The sequence below is a fragment of the Melozone crissalis genome, unplaced genomic scaffold (assembly GCF_028551555.1).
Source record: "Melozone crissalis strain CALT ecotype California unplaced genomic scaffold, PUWL_Pcris_2 ptg000027l_1, whole genome shotgun sequence".
NCBI classification, from domain to species: Eukaryota; Metazoa; Chordata; class Aves; order Passeriformes; family Passerellidae; genus Melozone; species Melozone crissalis.
The window spans coordinates 68,085,616-68,106,499 of NW_026535805.1; the positions used below are offsets into that span (position 1 = coordinate 68,085,616).

General features: G+C 33.6%; 1 protein-coding gene across 2 annotated transcripts in view; it reads right to left on the minus strand.

Annotated features, from left to right (window-relative positions):
* The window catches only part of CSMD1 (CUB and Sushi multiple domains 1), a 1,069,501-nt gene that overhangs the window by 123,804 nt on the left and 924,813 nt on the right, over window positions 1–20,884 (minus strand). For both annotated transcript variants that reach the window (XM_054280127.1, XM_054280126.1), the window contains exons 37-41: window positions 19,185–19,289; window positions 9,824–9,942; window positions 6,072–6,141; window positions 4,071–4,187; window positions 36–245 (exon numbers count right to left, since the gene is read on the minus strand). In XM_054280127.1, coding sequence (XP_054136102.1) covers window positions 36–245; window positions 4,071–4,187; window positions 6,072–6,141; window positions 9,824–9,942; window positions 19,185–19,289 — 621 coding nt within the window. The remainder of the gene's footprint in view (window positions 1–35; window positions 246–4,070; window positions 4,188–6,071; window positions 6,142–9,823; window positions 9,943–19,184; window positions 19,290–20,884) is intronic.

Below are 20,884 nucleotides of genomic sequence, written 5' to 3' on the forward strand. Positions count from 1 at the left end.
AACATATAAAAATCATTGTGCTAATTCATCCTTACCTTGGTAAGTCAGCTTAAATCCTTGCCTGTTTTCTGAGTGATCACTATAAAAATGGACAAGTGTTTCATGAGTAGTACTTAGCAAGGGGGATGGGAGTTCCATTCCACTAAACTGGCCAATCATAGAACTGGTGTGGTGAGGCCCATTCTGAATTTCAAGGAAATCATGATTTGCTTCAGTGGAGAAATTCAGAAACTGAATGTGTGCACCTGTAGCATTGAGAAAGGAAGAAAAGCTTTATAACTCACGTTGCTTAATAGTAAAGCATGCAAATAAAAATAAAATTATAATAATTGTTACTATATTTATACTTTAGTCACTATTTAAAGTGGGATGCTTGAGTTAAAGAAATAGCTGATAAGAATGAAAAGAGTTGGAGTTTCTAATTTTTTTGGTTACCCATAAATATTATAATCACACATGAAGGGACAAATTAAAGTAAGCCATAAAGTCACAAAGTCAACACAGGGATTTTTCATGTTTCTAAACCAATCAACAGAAATATTAATGGGAGGGGCAAATTACAAATCCTGCTGTACCATGGCATGGCTGGGACTCTGCCATCCCAAGTGCATCCCTGTAGCTGCGTCAAGGCCTCTCCCAGAGGCTCAGGATCAGCTAGGTTACATACAGAGTGAATTTTCTGAGGAAGTTTACCTACCTAGTTCCAGCTATCTACTCTACCTCGTTTTTCCTGCTCTGGGCCACCTTTATTTGTCTCCTTTTCCCTCTAGCTTGGGTCAGCATGTCTTTGGAGCCATTTTACCCCATATGCAGCCTTATAAGATGCACTCAACTCCAGATTGGAGACAGGGACTTCAGACAATTTACCACAGACTCTCTCCAGGAATCAGGTGCTTGAACAAGGCTTTTCAGTATTCAAAACATGCAGAACAGTTGGAAGTATAAGCAAAATCTCATGGGAAGAGCTGTTTTGCAGCTTTGGCACTACTTCCTCTGGACTTAGGACCTGAAATCCAGTCTGAAACCATGCGTAGGTATCATATCAAAACAAAAATGAGGGATGAATCCCTGGTTTGGAGACCTAGTGCCAAGTAACTTGCAACTGCACTTTTTAGGCCTAACTTTGCTCTAGTAGACTACGAAGAAGCAGCTGTAACATAATAAAGCAGAATTACTGAATGAGCCAGCAAAGGAGTGTGAATACTGTCAGTGCCTTAACTGTGCTTGACATTCTTACTTAGCAGTAGAGACATATTGTTCATTGCACAAGAGAACATTATAGATTAATTACCAGGGTAATAGATTACCAGGGTAATGCTCTCAGTCTTGTTTATAGCTGATTTCTTCACCTCTGTGGTTTAAGATTGAATCAATGGTATAAAAAAGAGGGTTTTTTCCTACAAGTGAAATTAAATAAGCTATCAAATAAACTGGGTTTTATAGAACACTTGTTAAAGTATGGGGTGTTTAATTCTAGTGCCTTCTCTCACCTGTGCAAAGTGAGAATTATGAAAAGAAATATTTCAGCTGCTGAATAACAACACTTTATACAGCACCATCAATAGAGAGGTACACAGCAAACATATCAGAGTCACAATATCAGCCATCTCTGTATGAAGTTTGAGATGGCTAGTCTAACTTGAATGGAGTCACTAATTTTGCAATGCCCTCAGGATTTGAGATGAGTTAGGGCATCAAGCAGCCCGGAAACATCTTGACTTCAATATCAATGGCTAGTGATTCCCAACAGAGACTGGATGTCAGCACCATAGAAATGATAAAGAATTGAGCAGCCACTTAATATTATACCTAAATTGCGAAAGTGACAAGCAGGTAATCAAATCCGACATACTTGCATAGAGCCCAAACATTGTTTATGTATTTGAATAAAAGTAATCTACTGTTATGAATTATTCTCTGATGATCCATGGAGTACCTTTAAAATTGAATTCTAATTTAATTTCTGAGAAGGAATTTTTATATATAGTTGTATATATTAAGTATAGAACAGCTTTGTGTTTTAAAAATATAAAAGTAGGTCTAAAGGTAATTAAAAAAAAAAAAAACTTCCTAAAGCACTTTCAAACGTGCTAATTTCAATTACAGAACACACTGTATGTGTCCTCTCAAGCCTTAAATCCAAGTTTAGACAATTTGTAAATGTCAATTTGATATGTCACAGAAGAATTTATCTACACTAAGCAATTTCTTACATAAAATTACATGGAATAAAACTGATAGCTACAGAAAGTAAATAATTATCTGGTCAAACTATGAATATATTACTTTCTGCTTGAATCTCAACAGCACTTCCTCTCTCACTTGAATGTACTCTGAATAATGAAAATTCCAAGCTGAGGTAATTGTTTTTATAAATATAAATTAATTCACAGCAACCAAAGATCATTTTAAAATCACAACAACTCACTTGAAAAATATATATTTTCTATTTTAAAATATTTGGACTTTAGTAGTGTCTTCTTTTACCTGACATATATTTTCATGTCATGAAGAGAGCACTATATTTGGGGCACATTTAGCTCCCACAATTTTATTGTTATTTGTTTAAGCACACAGGTTTTTTTGAAACAATAGAATATATGTAAACAAATAGCTTTTCAGTAGACAAGCTTGTACTTCTAATTAAAATAATATCCAAATAGAAGTAATTTGGGAAAGATCACATCAATTACAATTTTTAAACCTGATATAAAGATATTATATGTGAATTCTGTGACAAATACTTGGGGAAAAATATCACTGATGGAATTTGGTGGTAAAAAACGTTCTTTGTAGTATTTTTAAAGGCAATGATAGATCAGTGCTATAAACACCTTGAATGTGTTAAAACCCTTACTAAACAAAACTATTGTCTTTTCTATTTATAGAATTACCATCATCAGAGACTTCAGAGAAGTGAGAGAAGTAATAACAGGAGACAAGATGCTCCTTTGCAATTAATTAATGAAATATTTTCTACATGGAAAAGCTTACAGAAAAAGAGTAACTCTGAGACATGTGAAGGACTATTTTTCAAAGGCAGTATTGTAATTACCTAATTAGGATGACATTGCTTATATTTCCCACAAATGTAGCTGGAGAATGTCCATACTAGTGAAGGGTGTACTGCCTGTGGCTCTCCTACATCTATAAGGATATCTAAGGCTACTAAGGCTATCCATAATTATGATGGATCAGTTTTACCAGGTCTTCACTGATAAAGGGCACTATTCCAAACAGCAGCAAAGTATTTCTTACAGATTAACTTAGTAAAATACTATGAAAGTAGTACCTCTCACTACAAAAATCCCTCTTATGAATTCAAAAGGAGAGTGTGGAACTCATTTCTTCAAATAGGGAGAGTAAATTTAGTAATGATTTTTTAAAATTATTTTTCTTATTGAGTATTGGCATTGAATTAACAGTATGGGACATGAAGTTTCACAGCAAGAAAACTTATTCCTCTTTGAGTTCTGATAATGATAGAAGATTGTGTTTTGTACATGAACTTACAGATTCCTTATTATCTATGATTACCTTTTCACCATATCCATTACTAATTTTTGAATATGTTTTGTATTACAATAGTTTTAATGTATTAAACTATTCTTAGTTGGCAACTATAGTCTAGGATTTGGAATACAGTTTGAGAGTGCTTTTAACCAAATTCCTATTTCTAGAAGTCAGGTTTTGTCTATTTTTATAGAATATAAAAAAACTATTTTAAAAGTCACTTGGAGAACAAAAGACCATTATTTAATTTAGGAGTCAAAATATTTATTGCATCTGATATATCTTTCTGCCACAGATCTCATTTACTTTGGAATCAGTTTTTGAGACAGGCTGAGTTAATAACAAGTTGCTCTGGCAAAGACACATTTTAAAACTGCCAACCATTTTCATTTCAAATATAGCAAATAATTATGTAAGGGTTCACAATACATCCACTGGATAAAATCTACTTCATATTGGAAGTAAAATATTTATATTAATATTATATATATATATATATATATATATATATATCTCATGGTTACAAATAATTGATCTTCCAATGTAAGTTTACTTACCATATCCAATAGGCAATAAAATTTTCCATGTACAATCTAAGTTACTAGGGTAATTTCCAGGAAAACCTGGGCTCAGGATCACCCCAGCCATATTTGTAAGTGTTCCACCACATTTAGCTATTAAAAACAAAAAGAAAATCACAGTATCTTTTATTAATATTATTTCTTAGTATTTGAAATATGCTTAATTCAAAATGAATTTTTCATTTTGTTCCCATGACCCAAAAGCAGTAAAATTTATCATAGTCAAAACACTCTTCATGAAGGAGGAAAAAAAAGGATGCAATTTAGAGAAAAATCTTTCCTTAAGGTGATATGTTCAGTGTAATATAACTGCAAATGTGTAGTTGCACATATAGACAAATCTGGAATTAAACTGAATTATGATCCCAAATCATGATGCAGCAACAAATCTATTACTCAATATAACCAAAAATACACTTGCATTTAAAAACAAGCAAGGAAAAAAAAAAATGTCATAATTTTTGCTTTTATTTAGAAAGAAAATAGACTTGCTGCATAACAGAATAATTCTTTGCCTTCTATTGTAATGCTTCTATTCAGCAAATTCATATATTTGGAAATTGAAAACCCATTTGCATCATTTAGGATGATATAAAGCTAAGACATAAATACATAAAGCATCCTGCAATAAAGTGGCTAAGTTTACACATATGCTAGGACAGTAATATGAAGTAAGAATAACTTCAAGAAATCAAATTAGAATATTGCAATTTTATATTTATTATTTGAGGATAAGGCCTGTGAGTCTCCAGGTAAGGCATTACATTGACACATGATCTGATAACACAGTTGTGATACTGTGATACTGTCTGTTGTAATAATCGTATTGATTTTGGCTTGCATTCTATAAAAATCAATATTTTAAGTGTTAGAGGTGAGAGAAGAAGGAGAGTTATGTTTTAAGCTCAATGTTTTCAAGAAGGAACTATATTTATTATGCAAGGTGAAACATAAGATTACCATGAAAATAAAAGAAACAATAGAAGTGTCCAAAACCCAAAACACCGATCCTTGAATACATTTTCCATTTCTAAAACTGATTGGAAAGAAATGCACTACCTTCGTATCAATCAAAATTGACTCCTTCTGTAGAAGTTGGCAATACAAAATAATGCATGGGCTCAACATGACAAGGAATCTATTCCACATTAGTGTTGTACAGTGTCATACCAATATTTTGAATTCCTCTTAGATATGAAACTAATAGGAACAGCTTTCGATGATTATTCAAATTAAAAGCATTCACTGAAGAATGTATTTCAAAGCTAAAGTGACAGTACATTATGATGGACCTATGCTTCTCACTCCTCACTTCCTGTTTTTTCTTGAAATAAGCATACCAAAATACAGCAGAATCTCCACTCTCTTAAATTTTGTTTAATCAAGAAAAAGAACTGCAGATGATTATTTTCTATACACAGAAAACTCAAATCTGTTTGGCTAAGGTCTAAATGTACTAAGAGGAAAATGCTTTTTAGCTTTACTTTTCAACTCAGCATAATTTAACAACTTTCTCAGAGGAAAAGAGCCAGTCTTTTCTGGATCCCTGAAATTCCTTTTCATTCCACCAATCCTGAAGGCTTGGCTTCAGAGCTGCTCTCCACTGCCTACTTCTTTAGGAAATCTTCTAGGTGCCCTGCATGAACTGCCTAAGTTTTCCAATCTGAGCACACTGCAAAAGGAATCTCTTATTACCATGAGGAAGATTCAGTCTGATTCAAAGCAGATTATTCAGGAAAAGCGAAACTGGTTAACACATGGGTTTCCTCCTTTGCCCACTCTCACAATATTTTTTAAAAATAGCATTTAACCATTTATAGAAAAAAACATTATCTTTTTTTCCCATATTTCATAGATACAAATGGAAACTCATAAAAGTTTTGAATGAAGCAGAATTAAGTTGACGAACAATGGGCATGACAAGGTCAGGAGTTTCTTGTGACTGATGGTCAGAAAACTGAAAACGGGTTTCCATACCAATGCAGAGAGGAGATGGATAGTTCCAGCGTCGAACTGTTCCTGGCATACAAGAAATATGAGAACGACCCTGTTTGGAAAGGGCAAAATATCAGATTACAGACACTCATTTATGGGACTTTCCTGAGAGACGGGGCTACATAGGACCTCCTGGATAATCTAATTAGCATATGTTCTTATTTCAGACAACTACATAATAATTGCTTGAATGAAACTCTATTTTCAAATAGTTAAGGTTTTATGTTCTTATTTTTCTCTTGGATAAATGTTCTAAAACATCTTTCCTCTGGTAACTTGAAAATTTCTTAAAAGTAGAAGCAGCTATGTGCTCCCATCTGATTAGTTCACTGCCTGTTTCAATTCCAGTGTGTTCCATCTACAGTGCAAGCACAATGGTTGAGTTTTATGCTGCAACCTGTAGTGAATCAACCATTGCTCTGCGTGATTACTACAGACATGGAGAGGAATTTGTTCCTCATCTACTTACTACAGATGTTCAATGTGGACCATGCCAAGACTGCCATCAACAAATAGCAGCAGGCCTTGACCTCTCACATGGCCTCACAACATGACCCACTGCATTCATACAACATCTTGGCAGACAGCTGTAGAAATACAAGTGCCTCTTTATACAGCTGTCATGTTTAATTTACTCTGTCTATTTTTAAGAAAAATCACAGGAACCAAGCAGACTCATGTGATGGCAGGAACTAAATCAAGGCGTGGCTGTAGCTTGCACAGTCTAGTCCCACATACCCCAGGAGGACTGCCTAGGACCAAAATGCTCCCATCTTTGTTTTCCCTTGGAACAGTTCAAAATATTAACAGTAGCAGAAAAAGCCTTGTTTTTGTCAATTCTGTCCTTTGAAATACTCAGGTTATGCATTCTGCTGCTGAAATGTAAAAGCTGAATAAACTGGCAGGAGTGAAAGCAACTGATACAAAGATTGAGACATAGGACTGAGAACAGGGTTTAGTTTGATCATTTGAATACACAAACTCGTGCTAGTCACTTAACATCCTGAGCTAATTTTGATCAGGTGTATTATGAGTCTAAAATTTTGTAAGGCAGCACATCTTATCAATATAATATGAAGATTGATTTAAATATTATTTGTCCATAGCGATCATAATCTCATAAAAATAAGAAAAAGAATGAATAGGTAAACTGCAGTAAAAGAAAATCCTTTGATGACATTTCTTCCACACCATTTGGAATGTTTACACTCTACCTTGAATAAAGTTCATATAGAACTGCATGGAATAAAACTCCTTTAATTAATCATTTAGTTAAATATATTTAGGCAATCACGTTCTGAAAGTCAAACTGAAACACATGCAGAAAATTACTTGGAAGGAAAAAAGGATCAGTTTTCACTAAAATAATGAAAAATAAATTAGTCTTTTTCTTCTAAAAACACTCCAAATTGATAATTCAATAAAAATATTTTTCTTAAAAGCTACATTTCTAAAGGAAAATAAATGCATGCACTTACTGTGTCATCTTAGTTACTTGCAAAATGGATGAAGTTTTGAATAATTTAATTAATACAATATTCCTTGTTTCACTTTCTAGTCTTCCAAGATTGCATTATTTTATTTTATTCTCTTTTTCTAGTTTTCTGTGATTGCATTTCTCTGATGTGAGTTAAGGGGGGAAGATGAAATTTAAGTAGCACAGTCAGAATAAACATTAAATAGCCTATAAAGGATCTTTTGAAAAATAAAATGAAATGATTCCTCTAGCTTCAAGCCTCTTTCCAACAAGAGCACACTCTGATTTCGGTCTTTTAAAGTTCCCTCCTGTGGGGAGACACTTAATCCTACAGCTAGCAATTACATTTCTTATGCATCTCCAGGTAGTAGTTTGAGCTCTATGACTTTTCTGGTAAGTCTCAATTATAAACTAATCCACAGCTGATTGTTATTGCTAGCTGTGAATATGTTCTCTAAAGATTGAGGATAAATTCACAGCTAAAGAGAAAAAAAACCAAAAAAAACGTTATGCTGGTCCATATTTGTTGAATAGAAAACATACTGTGCCTCAGAGAACACTATTTTCATTATTATTTCTCTTTAATTTGGATCCTATTTTACTTGTCCTGTCTAACATGCTATATATATAGATACGTATGCACTTTCTTACAGTAGAGTCCATACAGCATAGCAATTTTTATCAATATTTTCAAAATATTCAAACTGTTTTCTATTGAATTTGGATATTGAAGATCTTTGTTTTACACTCTGAACAAGCTCATAAAACTAGGTTTTACATATGTCAGCTTCCACAGCTAGTATTAAAATTTTAGATGTATTGAAAAAGAGGTTTAAAGTTGGAATATATACAGTTAAGGAACAATATGTTATGAATTTTAAGAAAGTATTTAATAATAGAATCCCTGTAAGTATATAGAAAAAGTCCAGTTAGTCATATGAGAGGGCTACAGATAAGAGCTTCCCACAGACAAAAGACATTACATGGTTTTGTGATAGTGATATACACAGTATATTGAAATTTAGCTTTAATACAGATGAGAGTTTTTTTTGTGTGCAACTCTCTTCCTAAAAAATGAATCATTATTTTATAATAATACCGTATTTATGAACTTGCATTCTGATTGTTTTTGTAAGTAAGAGTAGATCCAAAGCATCAAGCCAGGGCTAACAATGTGTATCTTCAGAAGTTTTCCTGTACTTATTCCAATCACTTCTGAAGTATTCCTATCCTACTGTTATCACTCCACATCAGTGTTTCACCAGTACTATTTTAAGTATAGACAGAATATTTGATGATGCTGTCTCTTGAGCATGTATCCATTTCTAATCCATGTAATAAAAAACCAAATAATTATGCCCTTTTTCAATATGCAAGATTTAGATATTTGTAAAAGTTGAAAAAGTTAGGGATAAAAGAGTCTGCAATATGATGAGCAATACAAGTAGAGGTCATCCCAATAAATCTAAGCAGTTTCAAGTTTGATACCTGTGTTAACCTTTTGATATTACTGATGAAGAATGATACATTAAGAGTAAAGTTCCTGTTCTAACACGAAACCTTAGTATGAATCAGTCCTTGGAGGAGTAAGGCTGATTATCTCTAGTGTCACAATAAAAATCTAAACAGCTGATTGAGATTAGATGGCTGTTTTTTATATAAAATTAATTGTGTTATATGGCGATAATTTCCCATCTCCATAGGACACTATTAGTATAGGCTTAGTTTTTTCACTTATTTCCTGTCAAATCACTGTCATAAGCTTAGCCATAAATCAGATGTTTACCTAAATATATTTCAGTCATAACAGCTCAGAAGCAGCAACCAGGATCACAGCAATGAGGAACTAAACAAACACCTCTTGGCAATTATATGAAAAGCAATTATATAACAGCCTAGATAAATAAATCCCCCAAAAGGAAGAAACACAGCACTGTATAGTATAGTACTATAAAAATTTTCTAGAGAAAACATTTTTGCCATGTTATTTCACTGTCCATTTTGATGGCCTTTACTGCTCAATGGTATGTTGATGATCTAAGACAAAATTTCCCAGCCCAGATTTACTGAGGGACAGATGCCACACATTTGTAGCTTTATAATTTGGGAGCACTCGCATAGGCTCCACCTAAATCACCTCTATGTGCACACTACAGACTCTTCATTAGAATATGTTTTGGACCTGCCTCTTGGCATTTTATTCCTGGCAATCATTCCACAGTGTATTATTCAAAGAAAAAAAGAAAGAAAGAAATACCTGTAATGTATATCCTGGCTCACACTGAAATGACAAAACATCATTCACCATATATCTATCTCCTGATTTGATCCCATTGCTAGGAATTACTGGTTCTGGACAGGCAGCAAGACCTACAGCTGGAAAAAGTAAAGGCAAAGATTGAAAAAAACATAGATAAGTGGACAGCAGGTCTTCACTGATATTCTCTGCCTTAATGAATTATTTCCACAGAATTATGGGTATTTAAGAAAACATTAATTAAGAATTAATTTCAACAATAAACTGAAATTTTGTTTAAACCACAGAAGTTTTCACAACTGGTCTACAGAATATGAGCGGTATGGCTGAAGCACAAAGATTATACACTGTGACCAATTACCAGGTCACATTGCTATGACACGCTACACAGTTTTATACTCTCCAAAGCAGTATTATAATTTTAGCTTGTTAAAAATCCTAGGTTTTATTTGTTTGCTCATTTTGCTTTACTGGGGTTTTTTAGTCCTTTTTTTATCCTTGTGAAGGTAATGGAGAGAGAAAAATGGAATACATTTTATGCATATTCTCTCTTTTCAACAATAAATGAGCAGAATTTATTGGTGGTTTCTTATTTTTAGGCAACTCCATGGACTATAAAGACATTTAGACATTGAAATTTAGTACTTTAATCCAAAACTCAGTCTTTGCATATGTGTCACTGGATAGTCTGTTCTTAATTGTTTTTAAGCCAGGTGTGAGAAAACAAAAGATTACTTTAACAAAGATTCTCCATTATTAGTAATTTCTTAAATTTGTTCACCTAATTTGGCAACCTAAAGTACAAAATTCTGCTTTTTGTCAAGTGCATATCATTGTTTTGCCTTGTGTGCTATCTAAGGAGTTTGCTAGTCAACACTACTGAAAATTAAATATCAACTTTTCCAAGTGAAAATACTGCAAATGAACAAGACAGTTGACAAATGGAAGATTAGATTAAGTAATTCTGCGCTTTTAAGATTTTTCTTGCAAACACAAGGACCAGAAGAAGCAATTTGTAAGTTCATGGTCTGACAACAGAATCTCATTTCCTTCATGTGAAAAACCTTTTATGAAGTCAAGTATCAGTCTTAAATACAATTTTAATTGTTAAATATTTATTTGAGAAAATTACTCCTGAAACATCATTATGTAGTTTTTTGTTTTATGAAAATATGATCCGTAGAAGCGAAGAATGGAATTTCCACAATGTGTGAGAAGATATTTTGAGAATTGATTAGCACAAAATTCTGTAAAGAGCAGAGAAACATGATACTTTGCTGAATGAGATCCTGTGCATCCTTCAATTCAGTTGTGTGGAAAAAAAACCCCTGACTACTACTCTCAATATCTTCCTATGAAATCTAACCTGTTTGGTGACAGCATGTGCAACTGGACTGTGTTTAGTACAGAAATTGCATTATTTGACAATATTGACTGTATTCTGATATGTGACATGTTAGTCTGTTGTTCCAGATAGTTCATCATGAAACAATATCTGATATTATTCACTAAGACCCTAGCCTTTCTAGGCAAATACAATTTTCTTACAGGTAATGTTGATCACACATTTTCATACAGACATGGTTTTAACTTTATGCCACAAACCATTATGTATATACTTTTCATCACTCAAATATAAAGGCCTTATAAATATTAAATCCACAAATAAAAATTTCACACAATTCCACTCTTTTCCAAGTTTTAGCTGGAGTAAATATATTTTTCCTGATAAAGCACAAGGAAGTCTGAAATAGCTTTTATACTTTCACAGGAAATTATGATTGCTGTGCCATTTTTTTCCTTTCCTGAAATTAAGTTCTATGGTCCTGAATGTCCCTTGTTAGTCCTGTGCCCTTGAGTTTCACTACATTTCACTTTTTTCAGGAATGAAGGAATTCTAATTCTGAGTGAAAACCATCAAGGTATGAAGTAAAGGCTTCATAACAAATTATGCAAGAAGTATCAAACAAAAAAATTTCAAATTATCAAATAAAGAAAAATTTAATAGTTGCAAATAATGTGATCTCCATGAAGCAGTTATTTTGTCTTCTGGAATTTATAATTTAGGAAAGTATATGAATGTGTTTTAAAGATTTTCAGAAATTTCTGTCGTAGAATTTACAAATTGTTATATTCTTCCAATATAATCAACTTTCAAATGATGTTATGGTGACTTTCCATGGCCACTAGGAATCTCATGTGTGGTCACTATGTGGGACTGTAATGTTCCAAAGAATCATGGAGATATTGTCATTAACTTCAATGATTTGGGTTTTGGTGCAGGTTAACTAGTATCATTCTTTTGGTCAATCAGCCTGTATTCCACAATATCATAGAAGTATTTGCATCTGGAACGTTTGAGGAGTATAGGTACTAAATAGCTGTGATATGCATTCACACAAACTGTTTCAGCATCAAGTGAAGTGTAATACCTCATCTCAGTAATTCAAATTACCATATACAGACTGCTGTTCACTAATTTGCAAATCCAGTGTTCAGATGCAACTGAAGAAAATCAACGCTTATTTCTGCATTTTCTCACCCTTCTCATTCTTGAATAGAAAATAAAATTTAAAAAGATCTGCTCCAAGACAACTGTTTTTAAATAAATAAGCACCTAACAAAGATGCAGTGACTAAATTGCTTACAGATATCTATGTACTTGCTGAATTCTGTGAATATAAATTTGAGGTTCACTTCCTGTCATCAAGAAATTTGTATTTTGGAATTCAGCATTCCTGTATATTGAGAGTAACAGGCTTGGATCTGTGTGAATAAAGTTACTTTTACATATTTTTTCTGAGTTACAGAAACAGCTGTAACAGTGGATGCATAGCAACACTAATAATGTGCTTGTTATATCCATCATTGGTCAAATAGCATATAGAATTTAAACAGACTATGATCAATCAAAAACCTTCAAATTAAATTTCTATGTAACTGAAATTGTGGTATACTGTGTATTTATATTTAACAGATTCTAATAATTAGGTTAAAAACTTTTTTCCTGCTAGCTTCTTACACTTTTCAAAACATTTTGTATACACTACTTCTTTGGTCTGAAAAATGATGAAAATTATAGAATATTCTATCAGGATGTCATAAAACATTTTGACTTCTTTTGATATACCTGATATTAAGAAGCAATATTACTACCCCAAAAGCAAGAGGAAGTTGAAAGCAGAATCAAACACTATTCTGAATTCTCAAATCTCTGTTATTTTAACCATTCCATAATACTTGCCCAGTGTAGTTTGAAAATTAATTTAGTTAAAACAGGTCCAAACATCAAAAGAATGCTTGAGAGAAAGCAAACAAATTCTGGTATCTGAGGACAAACTTGGAATCTTAAATATTCAGAGACTCGGAAATACATTATTAATCTAGGTTGTATGTGAACAGTCAGTAATACAGGGAAAACATGTTAAATGTCAAGTCCAAGCAATCAAAAAAGGAGCAAGGATTTCTTAAGTGCATACTCTTCAGAGCTCAGCTTCCGCTATGCTGTACAAAATAGAACACATCAATGTCAAGAGTGATAACCCTCTCCCTGACCTTCTTCCACTTACTGTTTGCTAAACACTTTCTTGACTCTGCTGTGGCATAAGACAAATATGCTTTACTTACATAATTATATCCATGCCTACAATTACCTCAAATTCTGTCCAAACATCACTGCCACTGCTGGCAGAAAGAAAATCCTTCCTGGCATATCTGACAATGTGAATGCCCATTACTGTCCATTTTAGAAAGCTGAGAACTGGACAGCACGAGAATGTCTTGACAGCTGGACCAAAAGTCATCAGGCTTTCTTTTTTCAATTCCTCCCACACTATGCAGCTAACAAGAACATATTATGCTTTGCTATATCACAAACATCAAGCTGGAGTGAATTGCTCTTTCCCTTTTGATGATGGTGTATATCAAAATCCAAGCCATCCCTTTCAAAACTTCATGCTTCAGACACTAGCCTAGAAAATGTCTTTATCTCAATGAGTTACTGCAGAGAGATCAGATTCTCGTCAACATCTAGTAAGTTGCACAGATATATTGACAGGATCAGGACCTGCTAAATTAAAAAATGGCATGTTTATGATTCACACCTGCATTAACATGGGGAAACAGAAAAGACTTGCACTGAAGAGCTACACTAAAATCCAAATTGCATGAAAGATCTTAAACTGGACCTCTGAAATATAATATGCTACTTGGAAGAATATATTTTATTCTCTGCTAGTCTGATTTTTATCTTTTAAATTATTAGATATCTTCATGATAGAGAAGTACTACAAAAGACAGTCAATTGCTCTCTAGTTCCCTTACCAGTGAATCCTTTATTTCAGCTGCCAAGAACCTTCAACACTTGAAAAGACATGATAGAGTGGCTTCAGAAAAGGAGATGTTGGTTAAAAGTAAGATTATGTTCTCATACATAGTCCATACTCTTGGTATAGCAGTAAACTAAAAGCTCACAAAATGAGTGATGCTGACCTGTGCCATATATCCTAATTCAGGTTAGTAGAGCTGGATGATACTATAAAAATATTGTTTACATAAAAGAACATTTTTACTGAAAAATCTAATTCTAACCCCTTAATTTGTTGAGATAGATTAGATAGATAGATAGATAGATAGATAGATAGATACTTGTACGCATTTAAAAAGGTGGCCTAAACCTATATATCAATATTCAGCATATATTCAGTTTTTACTAAAACAAACTTGACTCTAAATGAGAAGTCCAAGCAGCATGTGGAGAAAAGCAATTATTTCCAGACTTTTTATTTTTTCATTTGTTTGAATATTAAGGAAAACATTTAAACTACCACTGAATAAATACATGAGGTTTTAAGACCAAGCTTAAAAGATTGGTGGTCACAAATGCAGTGGAATTAAACAGTCACATTTCCAGAACAAATCATTTGGATAGTTAATTCCTTCATTCATTAGATTAAAAGAAATTAAATCAAATAAAAGGGATATTTATTCTTCCTACTGCTGTACATATTAGGAATGCAACAAAACACTCTTTGATTTGACTTGCTGGTGGTAGTGAAAATAATTATGTTTGGTATTGATTCTAGCACATGCATATGAAGGATTAGTTAAATGATTAATTCTCATCTTTTCTACAGTAACCTGTTGCATATTTTACTGTTTTGTTAACCACAGGTTGCTGCAACCAGTTTGAAAACCTGCAGCCCTTGTGAAATAACAGGAAACCACATAGTAGTCCTCAACAATACTTAGAATTCTGTTGTGACTACAAGGAAATTTTTCTAAGGCACTGACCAATTATTTATTTTAATATGAGTTTGTCTATCTGACTTGAAAAACAAAACAAAACCAAAACCCAAACAAATAAAAGAGCAAAAAAACCCAAATAACAATGAAAAAAAGGAAAAAAAATCTATGTCATCAATCTGACCATAGCATACAAATCCAGTAGACCACTTAACTTGGGCAAATGAACTTTTACATTCTTAATGTCTAACACAAAAACATCCTAAAGTAAATGAAAAAGTTATTTTATTTGCCTTAAGGCTTGTGTGTTCTTGAAGGCTACAAAGGAAACCTATGTACTGCCTAGATTAGACATAGATTTAGGTTTGCAGGAGTAGACTGTCCAGATCCTTCCCATGAAAATAAAGACATACATAGAAAAAACTTGCAAATGGACAGGGCAAGAGAAAGACATTGTTAAAAGGAAGAAAATGTTTCAAGAAATATAGCTATTCTTATTCAAACATTTGAATTATCTTGAAATATTTATGATTTGAATAAGCTTTCATCAGTTGATGAAACTTGCATAGAGTATTTACGAATTTCTATAAATTACTTCAAAACAATATCCAATGTAGAATATATGTGATCAAATTATAGCAAATAAAATATATCTTACTGAAGTAAAGTTTTTCCTACATAGTGATCCAAACTCAGGCATGTTTATAGCATTTACACTGGTGAAATATCTTCTAAATAGAAATACTTCTCCATTTATTCTAAAATATGAATTGCAAGTTGTGGAGGCATAGTTTTTATTGGGAGTAAACAATTTAGTAGTGCCTTAAGGACACTCTCCTCTGTTGCGCGTTGTTCCTTAGAATTTCTTCTGTGATGAAGGGAATGTTCCTAAATAAGTCTCACTTTCTAATCCTGTAATGAAGACTTTTTATATAAGGACATCAGGGTTCTGCAGAATACTGTAATGGTTAGTTTAGAGCAGTTTCAGCTATTATTCTAATTTGTAATTTATGTAAAAGTTAAGGCTAGATTAAACACCACTAGGTCCACTTAATGTTTTCTATCCCTGCTGTGGTCTGCTGATGTAGGATTTGGATTTCAAATTTGGACTCAAGTTGCTGAACAGCTTCTTAATGTCAATTGATATTTTCTGTTAGTATCTATAGCAGGAAAACTAATTGTCTTCACTCTAATTCCTAACTGTCTTTCCCCTAGAGAAGTAATTATATCACAGACTCATAGAATATGCTTATTTGGAAGGGACCCAAAAGGATCATCAAATCCTACTCTTTGCTCTGCACAGGACATCCCAAGAGTCACACTGTGTGACTGAGAGAATTCTCCAAATGCTTCTTGAGCTCTGTCAGGCTGGTGCTGTGACCACTGCCCTGGGGAGCTATTCCAGTGCCCAACCACACTTTGGGTGAAGAATTTTTTCCTGATATCCAACCTACACATCCCCTGACACAACTTCAAGCCATTCCCTTGGTTCTGTCACTGTCACCACAGAGATCAGTGTCTGTCCCTCCTCTTCCCCTCACAAGGAGCTGTAACTGCAGTGAAGTCTCCCCTCAGTCTCCTCCAGGCTGAACAGACCCAGTGCCCTCAGCCCCTCCTCACACAGCTTCTCCTCAAGGCCCTTCAAAGTCCTCACAACCTTCTTTCAGAAACTTTTTAATAGATTAATGTCATTTTTAGGAGTTGATTATACCTGAAAGTTACATCTGCAAAGCATTTTATCTAGAAAGAATAAAGGGACAAACAAACAATGCAGGTGTGCAGGACCAGGAGTTGGATTCAATGATCCCAATGGGTTCCTTATAACTCAGCATATTCTATGAGTCTATGACTATTCATATATTTCTCCTTATTTAATATTTTTTTTTACATTTATTGAAAGTATCTGATGTTCTAACATAGGGTTTCACATGAATGCTTTTTTCCCAGATAGGTGATATTTTTGTGTTTTCTTTATTAACACAACCCTTTAGCAAAATGATGTTTTATTCCAAATTTTAGATTGTCTTCTGAGCCAAAGGAATTTATTTTTCAGATGCTGCTTCAAATATTAGGTGACCAAACAATCAGAAACTTCAGAATTCATAATCAAACACTAGCAATATCTATAGAGAAAAGTATTTCCTTCTCTGCTTTTTTCTTGATCTGAAAAGGTGACTGCTCAACATGAATCTGTAAATTCTTTCTGTGGGAACTTGCTCAGTTTCTATGTTCAGTCACACAGAGAGAAGTACTGGACTCCTACTAGCCCTACAAGAGACAATGTAGCCACATAAGAAACAAATTCTTTTCTTTCCTTTCAGACTACCAAGAGCTCTGAATGCTCAACATTGCTGCCTTGACCTGTACTGAGGTGCACTTCTAAGAAACACTGGCCTTGAAATATTAGCACCACTGAAGTCCAATTGATGCTTTAACAGAGCACAGTGGGGAAATTGGCAATTAAGAGACAAACAAAAGTACAAATCTAAGTGATTTTACTTGTTAACAGAACAAGTTTTTTTTCAGGAGTTGAGTTGCAGAGAAAATAAAACAGATACAGTAAAATATAAAAATGTTAAGTGTTCATTCTATTACTTTCTATAATTAATGTGTACTTATTTATGCTTCATATGGAATTATAGTTTCACTGTAGATTAAAGAGAAATACTGCAGGAGGAAATACTGTGGAGGAGGAGTCCCCACACAAAAATAAAACCAAAAAAAACAAACAAAAAAATTCTTTCTTAAAATTGTAGATTCTAAGAAAATTCCTGCAGAGGTAATATTCCTATTTGCATTCTACATCACCTCTAGAATTTTGATTGAATCCAAATAACCCATATAACATACGTGCATATAAATACTTGAAATGTGCAGGGAATTAAATGAAAACATAGGACTAACTTGTGACTACAGTCATATTCAAATATTTATTATGAGCTGAAAATCTAGTCTTTCAAATTCTTTCAGCTTTATATTTTCTTTACAATTTTCTATTTCAATCCTAAATAGAACTTATTAAAAATCATCCATGTTTATTTACTTATGTGTACTTCTTCAAAACATTGAAAACAACATTACCATTTTTAGATATTACTCTTGGACTCAATGAAATATAAAAGCTAACTCCATTCTCAAGAAAATTCTTGAATGGCCTTTGAAAAAGGAGAAGATGATTCAAAAATTATAAGGATTTTCTTTGTGACCTTCATCTAAGCAGTCATCAGACACTCGATTCATCATTGTACTTTATAAATAGTAGACTATTCTCAGCAATACTTACTTCCAATTAAAATCACATGAGCTATGTGTAACTATTATGCTATAGTATTTTAAGTTATAGAGAGATGTAATAATACAAAAGTGTTTGAATTAAATATGATTATGGGAGGTAATCCACATGTTTATAACTCCACAACTCTGTATTTTAGAATGAAGTTTCTCAGAAAACATACAGAAAGTTGATATATAGCAGAATTTGCCTTAAAAATTCTTAGGTTATTCTGTTTACAATGCCAATGATTTACCAAGGTAACAGTTGTGTTTTCTTCTAGCTCTGGGATTAAAATGTTGGTTTTTTGCAATTATAGCAATTTGTTGAGAGAAAATAATTTGAAGGAAAGAAAATAACAACAAGGCATACATAAATGCACATATTAATAGGAAAAAATATGCTATCTTCTCTGGTTTTATCTATTTTCAAGCAGGGAAATTCACTCCTACTTTTTTCTTTTTGGTCACCTAAATTTCTGAACTAAGCTGAAATAAGTTAAGAAAACCCACACCAAAATTAAAACTCACATTTAAAAAATGCTATTTTGAATTGCTAGGTTGATTTGCTATGTGATGCTAATTTGTGAAAGCTGCTTTCCATCAATTTGAAATCTCACTTCATTTTAAATTTCACTTTAATAGATACCACTTATACAAGGCTTGGTGCTCAGGAAAAAAAAAAAAAACAAAAAAAACCACCCAAAAAACCCACAAAAAACCCCAAAAAACAACAAAAAAAAAAAAAAAAAAAAACAAGAAAGCAAAAAAAGAAAAGTAAAACATCTGTTTCCCTTTTAATATGCATGCTTTTCCTGAGTAAGTTTCAAAAAACTAGGAGTCTTACTTTTGTATTCCAGATGAAAACCAGCTGCTGCCACACTAATGTCAGAGTGAAAATGCAGGTAGAGTTGATTGGAGGTGCTATTCAACAATGCTGGCACAGTTGTACCTGGAAAAATAAAAGTTATGGAAGAAACTATAGTATGCTGATCAGAGTTTCGTATAGAAAAGACATAACCAGGACTGAATCAGACAGGCTTATTTTCTTCTCATTCTCGTCATGGGAATCAAATATTTTGCTGTGTTCTGTCTTGTTTTTCTCCTGACGTTGCAGGAAAAGTTTGATTACAAGCCCAACAATAAGAGGCAATAAGAGTAAGTACAATCAAACAAGATCCCATTATGTTTAGAGGCAGCCTTATTGACTTGGACAGAGTAAAAAGAGATGTAAAGAGAAAAAAAATCACATAAATAAAAGATTTGATTATGATGACAAGCTCAACTGTCATTTTCCTGTTTCCTCACATTTCTATAAAACCTGCAGTACAGAGCAAAGAAGTCCAGATTTTTTTGTGTGTACTCCACACCTTCTTCCCACAATAATATTTCAACCACTTATGCTAATTCAGAGGATATGACAAAAGATGAAGAAACAGGTGAAACACATTAAATAAAACCCCAAAACAACATGTTGCTTTTCCTAATTCAAATATCTATAATAAAACTGCTTGCTTTGTGTGCTACACAAGCTTATCAGTAACTCTGGATGCATTCTTTGCCACTAGAATTGCTCAGTCTGACAAACAGTTACTTTATTATCACATGATACCATGTAACTCATATTCTACTGCCTAAAGCCAGAAGACTTACTGAGGCTAAAAATTACATCATTTTCTATGATTACCCTCAAAGACAGTATCAAGTACCTAATAAACTTCAATGGTGGACGCATAAGAAAAATTCTCATTTCCTGTGGGGCATTTTCTATTTCTAAAGTAACTGTCAGCAGCCTAGGTATAAGTCTGAAATTTGGGCTTAAGAAGGGCTGAAAAGAATTATCTTCCTAAGTCTACAATCTAAACTAGGAACTGGTAAATACTTCTAAAACTAAAAATGAATTAAGCAAAATCTTGATATAGCTGGAGGAGCTGAAACATGACAAGCTGGTCTTTAAGGAAGTTGTTTACTGTTTGACACAGAGACTCAAAGTATCCAAATTCAGACAGCATGGAGCAATGACATCACACAATATTACCCTGGAGTACAGAAAACAGTGAAGCATCTCCCTGGAAGAAGGACTAATCTTGGTATCTGTTAAGGAAACCTCCCTGTCTGACCATCCAGACAGGCTGGTCACACTCCCACCACCAGAGACCTTCACAGCAGGGACCGGAGCCCATTCCCAGAAGGCAGCTCCAGTGATCTGATGAGTCTCCATTTCACTGCCTGCACACCCCACCCTCACAGTCAGACCAGGCTTCCTCACAGATTCCACCCTGGGTGTCTCCTGCAGCAGAGTTTCAAATATCTCATTCCATAAAGCCATTTATTCACAGTGCACTTACACTGAAACAGCTCAAGCTGATGCTTCCAGGCAGAATCCCAGCCAGGAAACCTCTGGGCTTTTTTACCCTCACAGTCTCACCACTCACAAAAGTATCTTCTTCCTTAGTCCTCAGTTCCTGCCATGTCTTTGAGTGTCCTCTCACCAGGTTGAACTACATTTTCCTAGGCCCTTTGCTGTGCAAGGTTCAAGGCTTCTTG